At 36.2% G+C, this 14,158-nt stretch overlaps 1 protein-coding gene across 13 annotated transcripts in view; it reads left to right on the plus strand.

Annotated features, from left to right (window-relative positions):
* Positions 1–14,158, plus strand: part of WDR47 (WD repeat domain 47) — a 63,584-nt gene that overhangs the window by 26,665 nt on the left and 22,761 nt on the right. For 11 of the 13 annotated variants that reach the window (XM_032303287.1, XM_032303286.1, XM_032303289.1 and 8 more), the window contains 3 exons: positions 2,012–2,138; positions 9,710–9,888; positions 12,854–13,111. In XM_032303287.1, the coding sequence (XP_032159178.1) occupies positions 2,012–2,138; positions 9,710–9,888; positions 12,854–13,111 (564 nt within the window). The remainder of the gene's footprint in view (positions 1–2,011; positions 2,139–9,709; positions 9,889–12,853; positions 13,112–14,158) is intronic. The other 2 variants (XM_032303290.1, XM_032303293.1) reach the window with 1 other exon arrangement.

Here is a 14,158-nt window from a genome sequence, read left to right on the forward strand (position 1 = left end):
TAGAGCATGATCTTTGGAGCCAGGCTTGGGTTTGAACAAAATCTTTGCCATTTAGTAGTTGTGTGACCTTGAGATAGTTCCTTAATCTCTCTGAGCCTCAAAGACCTCCTCTATAAAATAGGGTGTTGACTTGTGAAGTGAGATAAAACTCCTAGCGGAGAGGCAAGTATGTGAATGGTGCTCCCCATGTGAGTGTCATACTCCAGGTAAGGACAGTATGTTAAAAGTCTGCTAATAACATGCTGCGGAGGACTACTGTTCTGTGGATAAAGTATAAAAATTTACTTTGGAGAAAGTGAACCTTGTTTTTAAAAATATTTGAGGTGCAATTTGAAAATATTGGGAGGCTTAATTAGATCAATTATGTTGAAGATGCCACATGAGGAGACCTCTTATTTGTGGTAAATTCGTGTTTAAACAGTATTTGTTTAAAAATATTTGCATGTCTGCTCTGTGCTAGCACCGTGCTGCATCCTGGGTATAGTGATTGAGTTATTACGGTGAACAAGAAGATAAAACATGAAAGAAAGCTTTATAAGAGAGTATGTAGTGTTTTGTAAAGACAGCTTTTTACTCGTAAACTCAAAGGAAGAAAAATCAGTTGAAACATAAGCTTTGGCTACTCAGTGTAATGGTCTCAAAATTAAACAGCAAAAATATACAAATTCTCAGGAATGGGTCAGCATTGTATTTGGATCCTGAAGATCTGGATTCAAATCCTAGTTTTATTTACCCACTCTGCAATTTTAGGAAAATCACTTTGTTCCTTATCTGTGAAACGGGAGTTACAATTTATTTCATCAGTTACTGTCCAAGTTAAATGAGATAGTGCACGTGGAAATGCTATATAAATTGCAAAATTAAATGTTACCTTATGAAGGTCATTTTATTCTATCTCTATACAGTTAATAATTCTTAGAAAATCTGTCTTTTGGACATAAAGGGGGACCTCTTGTGGTCATTAGCAGGTTAGAGCACTGACTGGTAGCTGAAAACTTTTCCTGTCTTTCTTCCTCCTCTGGGTACATGTGTGATTCCGTATGTTGAGATACTTATCCAAAAGCTTCTAACTAATGGTGCCTTTTTGAGGATGACTAGCTCTGCTTCCTGAATCCTAGACCTGTAATTTGTTATGTCTTACATACATCTGCCTGGAGAGGCCATTATGAAGCCATCCCATAATCAGATTCTTTTAAGGGAAAGGTCATTTTACTTTTGTACATGTACATGGTACCTTGTGCCAGTGGATAGTCTGTATAAATGTCTGTGGTGTTCATCATCTTTGGATGATGTTAGTTATTAAAAATTTTGAACACAGTTAACTATGAAAAGTAGAAATTGCTAGTGTTTAGAAGAATGTTAGAAACAACCTGATGTAAGATATTAAGCTTACTAATTAGTATGCATTAAAATATTGAAAAGATGTATATTCAGCTTTTATGTTAAGTGCAAATAAACCAAAGACAGTCTTTTAATAAAATCTAAACAGTTCTTAAAATTTTGTTGAAATGTACCCTCTTTAATACCCACCACCAGGCTATTAAGGAGGGCATGTATTACATGGAACACTGGGTGTGATGCATAAACAATGCATCTTGGAACACTGAAAAAATAAATTTAAAAAATTTTGTTGAAACATATTGGAGGGAAAAAATTAATGTTTGTGTAAGAAAATCACAGATTAAGATATGAAGAGAATTTAGGCATTAGGTCATCCAGCTTATTATTCAATTCAATTTATAAATGAAGCTGAGCCACAGAGAATGTAAGTGATTTCACCAGACTGGAGCCACTACCCTCCTTGCTTAATAATCCAGTGCACATTCTGTTATAAGCACATTCTATTTTTTTTAGAAACTCTTAGATAATACCCTTAGTAGAAGAAAGGAATATTTAAAAATCTATTTTTTGCACATTTGATGAACATTTAGATTGTTTTCATTATGTTAATTAAAATATATTTTCCTTCACCCCTACCTCTTCCTGTTTGTTTTTTGCATCTTTCTGAAAGAAGTGATACACCCATTGAGGCACAGCGGCCTATAAGCAGTGAAATCCCAGGCCAGAGTTCAGTTTCAGAAAAAGAGCCTGCAAATGGAGCACAGAACCCAGGACCAGCTAAGCAAGAAAAAAATGAGGTAATATTTAATAGACCTAGTGACTTTTAGAATTATTCTCTAAAGTAATAGTATTTGCCTAGATAGAATGTAAAAGGAATTTTCCAATATTTGGAAGTAGGTGAGAGACTATCTAGACTTTCTTATTAATTAAGTAATTTTATCCCTTTTCCCTTAAGGATGCATGGTATTTTTAGTTGTCATGTATTTTGGAGCATTTTTAACAGATGAATTTATTAACAATCTAAAATGCCATAGTTTATATTAATCTTACATATTTCAGAACTCAAGTAATTGAACTCACATTGAATGTGGATAGCTTGTATTTGTAAGACTATCCTCTATATTTTACTAATTAGATTTAGTGAACAAAAATTATGACATTTATAATATCAAGTACTTTTATCCAAGTCTTTCGAGTTCCAAATTATTTTTCTGTGGTGATTTGGAAAAGAAATTGTATAATAGAGTATAAATTTTATCTTTTTTTTTTTTTAAAGATTTTATTTATTTTGACAGAGAGAGATCACAAGTAGGCAGAGAGGCAGACAAAGAGAGAGGAGGAAGCAGGTTCCCGGCTGAGCAGAGAGCCCGATGCGGGGCTCGATCCCAGGACCCTGGAATCATGACCTGAGCCGAAGGCAGAGGCTTTAACCGACTGAGCCACCCAGGCGCCCCTATAAATTTTATCTTATATGGTATGCCACTTAGAAGAGGTGAAGAGGTAGTTTTAATAAGTTCAATAAATTTTTTTCTCTTCAACTAAATATTATGAATAAAGTAGAAAAATTACTATTAAAAATACATATATGAATATGCACCAAAAAACAGAACCGCAAAATCTGTGAAGCAAACAGTGGCAGAGTTGAAGGGAGAAATAATAGTTGAAGACTTCAATACCCCACTTAAAATAATGGGTAGAACATCTAAACAGAAGATCAATAAGGATAGAGGGTACTTGAACAATACTTAAACCAACTAGACCTAACAGACATCTATAGAACAACTATATTGTTGCTTTGGAGGATGCACCTTTTTTTCACCCAGAGGTGTCTATATCAGTCTTTTTAGAGGAAGTTGTTCTTTTAGATTCCTCAGATCAGTGTTCGTATTCTAAGTATTGGTAAGTTTATGAATATGTGAATATTAACAATACATGAATGCAAATACATAAAGTGATACTAACAAAAAAAGAACACTCCAACACTAGCAGAACACACATTCTTTTTTTTTTTTAAAGATTTAATTTTTTTATTTGACAGCACAAGTAGGTAGAGAGGCAGGCAGAGATAGAGGAGGAAGCAGGCTCCCTGCTGAGCAGAGAGCCCAATGTGGGACTAGGCCCAGGACCCCGGGATCATGACCTGAGCCGAAGGCAGAGGCTTTAACACACTGAGCCACTCAGGTGCCCCCAGAACACACATTCTTTTGAAGTGCACATGTAACATTCTTCAGGATAGAGCATATGTTAGGACCCAAAACAAATCTCAGTAAATTTTAAAAGATTGAAATCAGGGACGCCTGGGTGGCTCAGTCAGTTAAGCATCTGCCTTCAGCTCAGGTCATGATTCCAAGATCCTGAGATTGAGCCCTGCACAGGGTTCCCTGCTCAGCTGCTTTTCTCTTTCCCTCTGCTTGCTGCTCCCCCTGGTCTCTCTCTCTCTCTTTGTCAAATAGATAAATAAAATCTTAAAAAAAAAAAAAAAAAAAGCAAAGATTGAAATCATGTGAAATATCTTCTCTGACTACAATGGAATGAAGCCAGAAATTAATAACAGAAAATTCACAAGTTTCTAAAAAATTAACACACTCTGATGGGTCAAAGAAATTGCAAGGGAAATTAGAAAATTCCTAGAGACTAACAAAAATGAATACAACTTCCCAAAGCATACAACATTCCAAACTTATGAGATACAGCAAAAACAGTGCTCTGGAAATTTATAGCTGAAAATGAATACATTAAAAAAGAAGAAAGAGGGACGCCTGGGTGGCTCAGTTGGTTGGGCAGCTGCCTTCAGCTCAGGTTATGATCCCAGTGTCCTGGGATCAAGTCCCACATCGGGCTCCTTGCTTGGCCTGCTTCTCGCTCTGCCTCTGTCTGCCTGTGCTCACTCTCGCTCCTCTCTTTCTGACAAATAAATAAATAAATAAATAATCTTTTTTTTTTTTTTAAAGATTTTATTTATTTATTTGACAGACAGAGAACACAAGTAGACAGAGGCAGGCAGATAGAGAGGAAGGGAAGCAGGCGCCCTGCTGAGCAGAGAGCCCGACGTGGGACTCGATCCCAGGACCCTGAGATCATGACCTGAGCTGAAGGCAGCGGCTTAACCCACTGAGCCACCCAGGCGCCCAATAAATAAATAATCTTTAAAAAAAGAAAGAAAGAAAGAAAGAAAGATGGGGTGCCTGGGTGGCTCAGTGGGTTAAGCCTCTGCCTTTGGCTCAGGACATGATTCCAGGGTCCTGGGACCAACCCCCACATCCGGTTCTCTGCTCCACGGGGAGCCTGCTTCCTCCTCTCTCTCTTTGCCTGCCTCTCTGACTGCTTGTGACCTCTGTCTGTCAGATAAATAAATCTTTAAAAAGATAAAAAATAAAAAGGAAGAAAGATCTCAAATCAATAACCTAACCTTACGCCTTAAGGAACTAGAAAAAAAAGAACAAATTTTATCAGAAGGAAGAAAGTAATAAAGATTAGAGGGAAGAAAAATAAAATAGAGAATAGGAAAACAGTAGAGGAAATCAGTAAAACCAAAAGTTGGTTCTTTGAAAAGATCAACAAAATTGACAAGCACTTAGACCAAAGTGGGGGGGGGGCACACATGAGTAAGTAAAATCAGAAATGGCTAATACTATTTTTGGTATTGTATTGTAATATGTATTATAATACATATTTATAATAATAAAATGAATTATAAGAGAATACTATGACCAATTATAAGCCAACAAATTAGATAACCGAGTTGAAATGAAACCCAAATTACCTAAATGATTCAAGAAGAAACAGAAAATTTCAACAGACCTATAATGAGTAAAGAGATTGAATCAATAATCAAAAAGCTTCCAACGGTGCTGGGTGGCTCAGTGTGTTAAGCCTGTGCATTCGGCTCAGGTCATGATATCAGGGTCCTGGGATCGAGCCCCACATCGGGCATTCTGTACAGTAAGGAGCCTGCTTCCCCCCCTCTCTCCCCCTGCCTCTCTGCCTACTTGTGATTTCTCTCTCTCTGTCAAATAAATAAATAAACTTTAAGAAAAAAGGCTTCCAACAAAGAAAAATCTAGGCTCAGATAGCTTTGGGGGTGAGTTCTACCAAACATTTGAAGAAGGGTTAACATCAGTCCTTCTCAAAAATCTTCCAAAAGTATGTAAGTGGAAGGAATAATGCTTCCTAACTCATCCTATGAGGCCAGCATTACTCTAATACCCAGTTCAGATGAAAACATTACGTGAAAAGAAAACTACAGACCAGGGCACCTGGGTGGGTCAGTCAGTTGAGCCTCCACCTCTTGATTTCAGCTCAGGTCATGATTTTAGGATTGTGGGATTAAGCCCCATGTTGGGCTCTGCACTCTGCATGGAGTCTGCTTGAGATTCTCTCTCTTTTTCTGCTCATTCCCCTCCATGTGCACTCTCACTCTCTCTCAAAATAAATAAAATAAAATAAAAAAACAAAACCGGGGCGCCTTGGTGGCTTAGTGGGTTAAAGCCTCTGCCTTCGGCTCAGGTGATGATCTCAGGGGCCTGGGATCGAGCCCTGCGTTGGGCTCTCTGCTCAGTGGGGAGCCTACTTCCCCCTCTCTCTCTGCCTGCCTCTCTGTGTACTTGTGATCTCTCTCTCTCTGTCAAGTGAATAAATAAAATCTTTAAAAACAAAACAAAACAGGGGCACCTGGGTGGCTCAGTGGGTTAAGCCGCTGCCTTCGGCTCAGGTCTTGATCTCGGGGTCCTGGGATCGAGTCCCGCATCAGGCTCTCTGCTCAGCAAGGGAGCCTGCTTCCTCCTCTCTCTCTCTGCCTGCCTCTCTGCCTACTTGTAATCTCTCTCTGTCAAATAAATAAATAAAATCTTTAAAAAACAAAACAAAACAACCAAAAAACCCAACCCCTACAGACTAATATTTCGCATGAACAAAAGCAAAAATCCTTAACAGAATACTAGCAAACCAAATTCATCAGCATATTAAAAGGATTATATACCCTGATCAAGTGGATTTATCCCAGAATGCAAAACTGGTCAATATTTTGGATTTATCCCAGAATGCAAAACTGGCCAATATTTAAAAAAAAAAAAATCCATCAGGGGCGCCTGGGTGGCTCAGTCGGTTAAAGCCTCTGCCTTCGGCTCGGGTCATGATCCCAGGGTCCTGGGATCGAGCCCCCGTCAGGCTCTCTGCTCAGCGGGGAGCCTGCTTCCTCCTCTCTCTGCCTGCTGCTCTGTGATCTCTGTCTGTCATATGAATAAATAAAACCTTTAAAAAAAATCCATCAATGTAATATATCACATTAATAGAATGAAGAACAGAAAAACATTTGGTCATCTTAGTTGATGCAGAAAAGGCATTTGACAAAATCAAACACTCTTTCATGATTAAAGCTCTCAGAAAACTAAGAAAAAAACGGAATTTCCTCAGCACAGTAAAGTTTATTTATGAAAACCCCAAGCTAATGTCCTACTCAAGGTGAAAAACTAAAAGCTTTCCACCTAAAATGAGGAACAAAGACAAGGATGCCTATTTTTACCACTGCTCTTCAACATTTACTGGAAGTTTTAGCTAGAATGATTAGACAAGAAAAAGAAATAAAAACCATCCAGACTAGAAAACACCCAGGAATAAATTAAACCAACAAGGTGAAAAACTTAGACTCTGAAATCTATAAAATATTGCTGAAACAAATTTTAAAAGATTTAAATAAATGGAAAGATACCATGTGTTCACAGATAGACTTAATATTGTTAAAATGTCAGTACTTATTTGATCTACAGATTCCATGTAATTCCTATAAAAATTCTGCAGCCTTTTTTGCAGCATTGGAAAGCCAATACTCAAATTCACTTGAAATTGTAATTTGTCCTGAATAGCCAAAACAATCTTGAAAAAGAACAAAGTTGGAGAACTCACGCACAGTTCATGATTTCAAAGCTACAATAGCTACAAAAGCTACAGTAATCAAAACTGTTTGGTACTTGTATAAGGATAGAAGTATAGAGCAGTGGACAACATTTAGAGACCAGAAGTAATTCCATATATCTGTGGCTTATTGACTTTTGGTACAGGTGTCAGGTCTATTCAATGGGGAAAGATGATGATGGATCAACTAGATGTCCACATGAAAAAGAATGAAGTTGGACCTCTTACCTCATATAATGTACAAAAATTAACTAAAAACAGATGAACAACTTAATTATCAGATATCAGAGCTGAAAGTATAAAATTCTTAGAAGAAAACACAAGAGCAAATATTCATAATCTTGGATTTTATTATGTGTTATATGATTCCTAAAGCTTGAGCAACAAACATAAAAACTGATAAATTGAACTTCATCAAAATTAAAAACTTTTGTGCCTCAAAGGACTTAATCGAGACAGTAAAAAGATGGCCAGTAGAATGGGGAAAAAACACTTATAAATTATATATCTGATAAGGGTTTAATATCTAGAATATGTAAAGAACTACAATTCAACAACAAAAAAGACAATTCAACTTAGAAGAAAGGAGCTGAATAGACATTTCTCCAAGGAATATATTCAAATGGCTAATAAGCATGTGAAAAGATGCTTAGTGCCACTAGTCATTAGGGAAATTTAAACCAAAACCACAATGAAATATAGCTTCACAACTGCTAGGATAGTTAAACTCAAAGCCGTGGACAAGAAATAAGTGTTGGTGGGGAAATGGAGAAATTTGAACCCTCATTTGTTGTTGATTTGAATGTAAAATGGTGCACTATGGATTGGTGGTATCTTTGATATAGAATTAAATATAGCTAAAACATAGCTTAAGTATAGCTAAATATTGAATTACCATATAACCCAGCAATTCCACTCTAAAGCATTGAAAGCAAGGACTCAAACAGATATCTCTACATCCATGTTTATAGCAGCATTATTCACAGTAGTCAAAAAGTAGATAAAACCCAAGTGTCCATCCACAGATTAATGAATGAACAAAAATGATATATCCATCCATTCAATGGAATATTATTCAACTACAAAAAGGAATGAAATTCTGACATATTCTACAACATGGGTGACCTTTGAAAACATCATGCTGAGTAAAATAAGCCAGACAGTAAAGGACGAAATATCATATATTCCACTTATATCAAATATCTAAAATTGGCAAAATCATAAGGAAAGTAGAATAGAGGTTATTAGGAGCTTGGTGGAGGAAGAAATGGGAGGTTATTGCTTAATGGTTACAGACTTTCTCTGTAATTGATGAAGAATTTTGAAAATAGTGGTAATTATTGCACAATGTTGAGTATAATTAATGCCACTGAATTGACACATAAAAGTGGTTAAAATGACAAAGTTTCTATTTTACCAACAATAAAAAATTTAAAAGGACACCTAGATAATTTTGTCTCAGAGTTATTGCTGTAAGTTATGAAGTAGAGGAGGATTCTTAAATACTTCTTGGAAAAGGGGAGAGAGTTTTAGCTTTAGTTAGCTGTATAAGACTATTTGTTAAGCTTATTGTTAGTGTGGGCCAATTTTAGAGATGATTGACTTGTTCCAGAGTGACCCCAGGTCACATGATTGATGCAATATGACCGGACTCCATCTTTCTTTGTCAGTATTGGAATTTACTAAATATGTAAGTCTGGTAAGTTTGGGTGCTATATAGTTCTTTTAGAATAAAGATGTAGAAATGTTGATTAAATTTACTACCCATTTATTCCACTTTCTTGTGAAAGGCCACTTGAAACAAAGTATTGTTTTTGAGAGAAATTTTTAAAGTTTCTCTGTAGAGTAACCTATTAAACCATTTACATGCTTAAATTAAGTGTGGGACAAAGTTAGTGTGGGACACTGGGTGACTCAGTTGATTGAGCATCTGCCTTCCGCTCAGGTTATGATGCCAGCGTCCTGAGATCAAGTTTCTCATTGGGTTCCCAGCTTAGAGGGGATCCTGCTTCTCCCTCTGCCTGCCACTCCCCATGCTGGTGCTCTCTGTCTGTCAAATAAATAAATAATTTTTTAAACAGTGTTGGAAAAAGTTAATATTGTGTTTATTAAATACTAAAGTGGTCTTTCAGTATTTTTTTCAAGCAATACAGCTCTAATTCCATGACCCTTTGTGACTACTATAATTTGCATTTTTATTTTGGGTTAGTCAAAGATCCAGGATGACCTTTCATTTTGGTCAGTCTCTTGCTTTAGAATAAAGCAAATTAAATGATCTACTTGACCATATAAACTCATGGATACTGTATTATTTTTCAAAGAGCAATGTATTAAGTTTTCCAATTGTTAAATAGTTACTTGTATATTTCATCCAGTGTTTATAGAAGTTCCTGTTGGGTAGGGACATATATTTAATCATAGTCTGCTCAAATACATTATTTTTTCTAATATTTTTAAGCTTCGAGATTCAACAGAACAATTTCAAGAATATTATAGGCAAAGATTACGCTATCAACAGCATTTAGAACAGAAGGAGCAACAGCGACAAATATACCAACAAATGCTGCTCGAGGGAGGTGTAAATCAGGAGGATGGACCTGATCAGCAGCAGAATCTTACCGAACAATTCCTTAATAGGTATGTCTTTCAGTCACTTTTTAAAACATAAGGAATTGTTTCAAAGCTATTGAAAGCACGCAGCAACTGCTACTTTCCACATATAGTTTGAAATTTTAAAGCATTTAAGTGTTTCAAATAATGGGGAGTTACGGAATATCTTCCTTTCACAGCATTCTGAGTGTTCATCTAATTTTGGTCTTCTTCCCGTTAAACCTTCTTTCACTTCTAAACAACGAGAGCAGAAGTGTGGTGGTAAACTCAGCCGGAAGCAAATAGCCAGGTGGATCCAGCTGTCCCAGGGTTGCTGAGATCCTAGGGTTCCTAGTCACTTGGCTTCTTTTTGCTTGTCTCCTCATCTACTCCACAGAATAGACCTGAAGATTAAATGAGTTAATCTACACAAAGTGCTAAGAATAGTACCTGGCATATAGTAAGCACTATACTAAGTGTTCACTGTTTTTTTGTTATTTTGGGTCCTTAACTTTCAGTTTCTTTAGAATTCAATATATTAAAATTATTCTTTCTTACAATTTTTGCCAAGATGATATGCACTTACATTGTTTTTAATTATAGGAGATGTGTGTGTATGTATCTAGAAAGATGATAATGTGTCTTTTTAAAAATCAATAAACTAGAATAAATATATTAAAATAAGCAAAGGTTGTTAGAAGATTAAATGTGTTAATATATAAAAAATTACTTAGAATAATTCCTGGAATTTGGGAAAGAACCTACCATAAATGTAGGATATTGTTGTGATTATGATTAGGCAATGCAGTGGTGACTGGCAGTTCTTTACTTGATTCAATAATATTGGGAGTAATCTTCTTGTTACTCTGAGGGTTGTGCAAGTCAGTGAGCTTGAAATCGATTCTGTCTTCAAACTTTCACGCAAGGAATGTTTATAGAGGTAATCTAAAGAATCTAAATAGACTTTTGAACATTGCATTTGAGGATCATTTTCTTATCACCTCTGATAAGTCAGTGGCTTATCGGAATTAACCTATTTTGATGAACTGCCATTTCTGGTTCTTAGATGTCTTCTTTATATCCATAAAGACCATGGCTGCAGTTGGATTTCCTGATCGTTTATTTTTTAGTGGAAGCAGATGGCTAGCATTAAATCGGAAGATAAAGTGGCAAGGTTCTGTGATCCTAATAGTAGTAAGGGATGTACTTCCTCAGAAAAGAAGGTTAAACTGTTCAAGATGGTTTATCTTTCCTTTAAAGACAGTTGTAAACAGAATTCAAGTTACTAGTTGGTATTTGGCTTTTGTACAGTAGTTTCATATAAATTCTCTGTTGTTCTCCTAACTCTCTTATCTACTATTTTCTAAACCTTTAATATAATACTTTTATTTGACCTTTTTTTCTAGGCCCTTAGTTTTATATATCTGAGCCAGTACCAGGACTTTAAAGTACCCAATACTATGGATTATTGGAATAGAGATAGAATCTATAAAATGAAATACACTTTCCCCATAATGTTTTATTTTTTCGAATCATTCTAGCAGTGGCTAGTTTCCAGATTTAAATTTTGCATCTCTTTTCCAAGAGTCATGAAAGAGGAAAAGTAGTAAAAGTCATGTTACATAATAGATCTTATTGGAAAAAAATCAACTAAAGCACAATAGAATTTTTATTAACAGTACTCTCTTACTACTTTATACTTCTTGATACTTTGTTTCTTTTAATACTAATAAATAGCACCCTGATTTGGCACTTATAAGCATATTCTGCCTCATCCTCCCCACTATTAGAGAGTCAAAATGATATTAACATTTTAGACTTTATACTTAGCATTTCCAGAGTTGACTTGACCTCTGACTCCTTTATGGGGAGCACGTCACAGGATTAGTGTTTTATAGGATAACATTTGGGAAATGTAACCTAGTTAAAATTAACTTATATATTTAGTAATGGCTGCCAATTCCTTTAATAATATTGAACTGCTCTTTTAAAGTCTTTCCAAGCCCTAAATACATTCTCTCTCTCTCTCATGTTTAATGTAGGAAAATGAGAAAATGCAATAAGCCCCAACACCTCTTGGTAATCGTACCCCTTGTGTACTCCTCTCTCATATTGAATCTAGGTTGTAGAAAGTGTTGCTGGGCCAGTTCTGGGTCTAAATGTTAACAGAGCCCATCAGCTTCCTCTTTGTGCTGTTTGGAGTCCTGAGTCCAAAAAAAGAAGTCTTAGGAAGATATAGGAAGACTTGTGATGAGGGCAAGACCTTGAGGCTGTTTTGCTTCCTGCTCTAGCTCCGTAGTTCCTAAATCAGAGCCTGGCACATTGTCTGTGTAGAATGAATAAATGTATGACTAATAGATTGCCACTAGAATTTTTCCCATGCTAGGCTCTAATCATACATTTCCTAGTTGGTATGATATTACTAGAGAGATGAAAATGGCTTGTTTTGTTTTGTTGGTGAGAAATTTTGATAGTGGTGATATTTTTATTGACTGTTTTGGGAACTTAAGTTTCAAATTGAAAATTAAACCAAAGCTATATTGGAGAAGAAAATTTTTAAAAAAATTTTTATGGTAAAATACCTGTATCCTGCACTGGGGATACTGTAGGAAAATTTGGATCTTTCAGTATCTTAGTTATGTCTTAAGGCAATGATGGTAACTTTAGTACTGAACTTACCATTTATTTATTATATGTTCCTGTATTTACCTTCTCAAACTTATAATCTTACATATATATATATATATTTTTTTAAAGAATTTATTTATTTATTTGTGAGAGAAAGAGCATGTGTGAGAGAGTGCAAGTGGGGGGGTGCAGAGGGAGAGAAGGAAGCAGACACCCCCCTGAGCAGGGAGCGCAAAGTGGGGGCTTGATCCCAGGACCCCGAGATAATGACCTGAGCCCAAGGCAGACACTCAGCTGACCAAGCCACCTAGGCTTCTCCCTTCTATATGTTAAGAATGTGATTAAGTTTTTCATTTTAATGTAATTACATTGTTTTATTTTTTAGGTCCATTCAAAAGCTTGGTGAATTAAATATTGGAATGGATAGCCTTGGTAGTGAGGTGTCAGTGCTCAACCAGCAATGTAATGGGAGCAAAAGCAATGGATCTAATAATTCTTCTGTAACTAGTTTTGCCACACCACCCCAAGACTCCAGTCAGAGATTAACACATGATGCTTCAAATATTCACACAAGCACCCCACGTAATCCTGGATCAACGAATCACATACCTTTTCTTGAGGAATCACCTTGTGGAAACCAAATGTAAGTACTTTATTTTGTAACACCTGGAAATATTAACATCCTATTAATGTTTGGAAACCTAGGAAGTTGAACTTCTCTTTGGAGTCTTACAAATAAAAGTTTTTGGAGACCATTACATATCAAATATTTTTCTGATCTGTCTTTATTTATCTGGATTCTCTTCTATTGACTTCTGAATTTCTTAGTAGCTTTTGTTCTCCTATTTTTATTTTTGCTTTCTCACTACCTCTAAGATGATTCTCTTTTTTATAAGTCATTTTACTCAGAGATCTTACAGTTTTATCTTCTCCCTGATTTTCCTTTTTCTTGCCACCGGTACCTTTCAACAAATAATACTTTAATTCATGGACTTTGAGGGCACAAGGTGTTTTATAGTATGTTGGGATGATTGCAGCAAGACCCTCTTGGGAGCTCTGACAGTTACGGCAACTGAAGACATCATGCATATTTGTGTTTTCACTAATTGGGGAAGATTTTTTATCTGGCTATCATTTGTAAACAGTGTTAATTTATGCAATAGGAATAGTTAAGGAGTATTTTCTTCATCTATTCTTCTTTTTTTTTTTAATTTTTAATTAAAAATCCTTACAAGTGCACTCTTTAATCCACCTCACCTATTTCACCCTTCCCCGTGCTACCCACCTCCTCTCTGGTAACCATCAGTTTGTTCCCTATAGGTAAGAGTCTGTTTCTTGGTTTGTCTCTTTTTTCCCCCCTTTGCTCATTTGTTTTGTTTCTTAAATTCCACATATAAGTTGCTTCATCTATTCTTTTCTTTTAAAAAAGATTTTATTTATTCATTTGTCAGAGAGAGCACAAGCAGGGGAGTCTCAGGCAGAAGGAGATACAGGCTCACCGCTTAGCAAGGAGCCCGATTTGGGACTCTGATCCCAGGATCCTGGGATTGACTTGAGCTGAAGGCAGACGCTTAGCCAACTGAGCCACTCAGGTTTCAGTTGTACAATTTAGTGATTCAACACTTACATGCAGCATCCAGGGCTCATGATAGTGAGTGCATTTCTCAGTCCCCTTCGCCTATTTAACCCT

The sequence above is a fragment of the Mustela erminea genome, chromosome 10, assembly GCF_009829155.1.
Source record: "Mustela erminea isolate mMusErm1 chromosome 10, mMusErm1.Pri, whole genome shotgun sequence".
In the NCBI taxonomy this organism is placed as follows: Eukaryota; Metazoa; Chordata; class Mammalia; order Carnivora; family Mustelidae; genus Mustela; species Mustela erminea.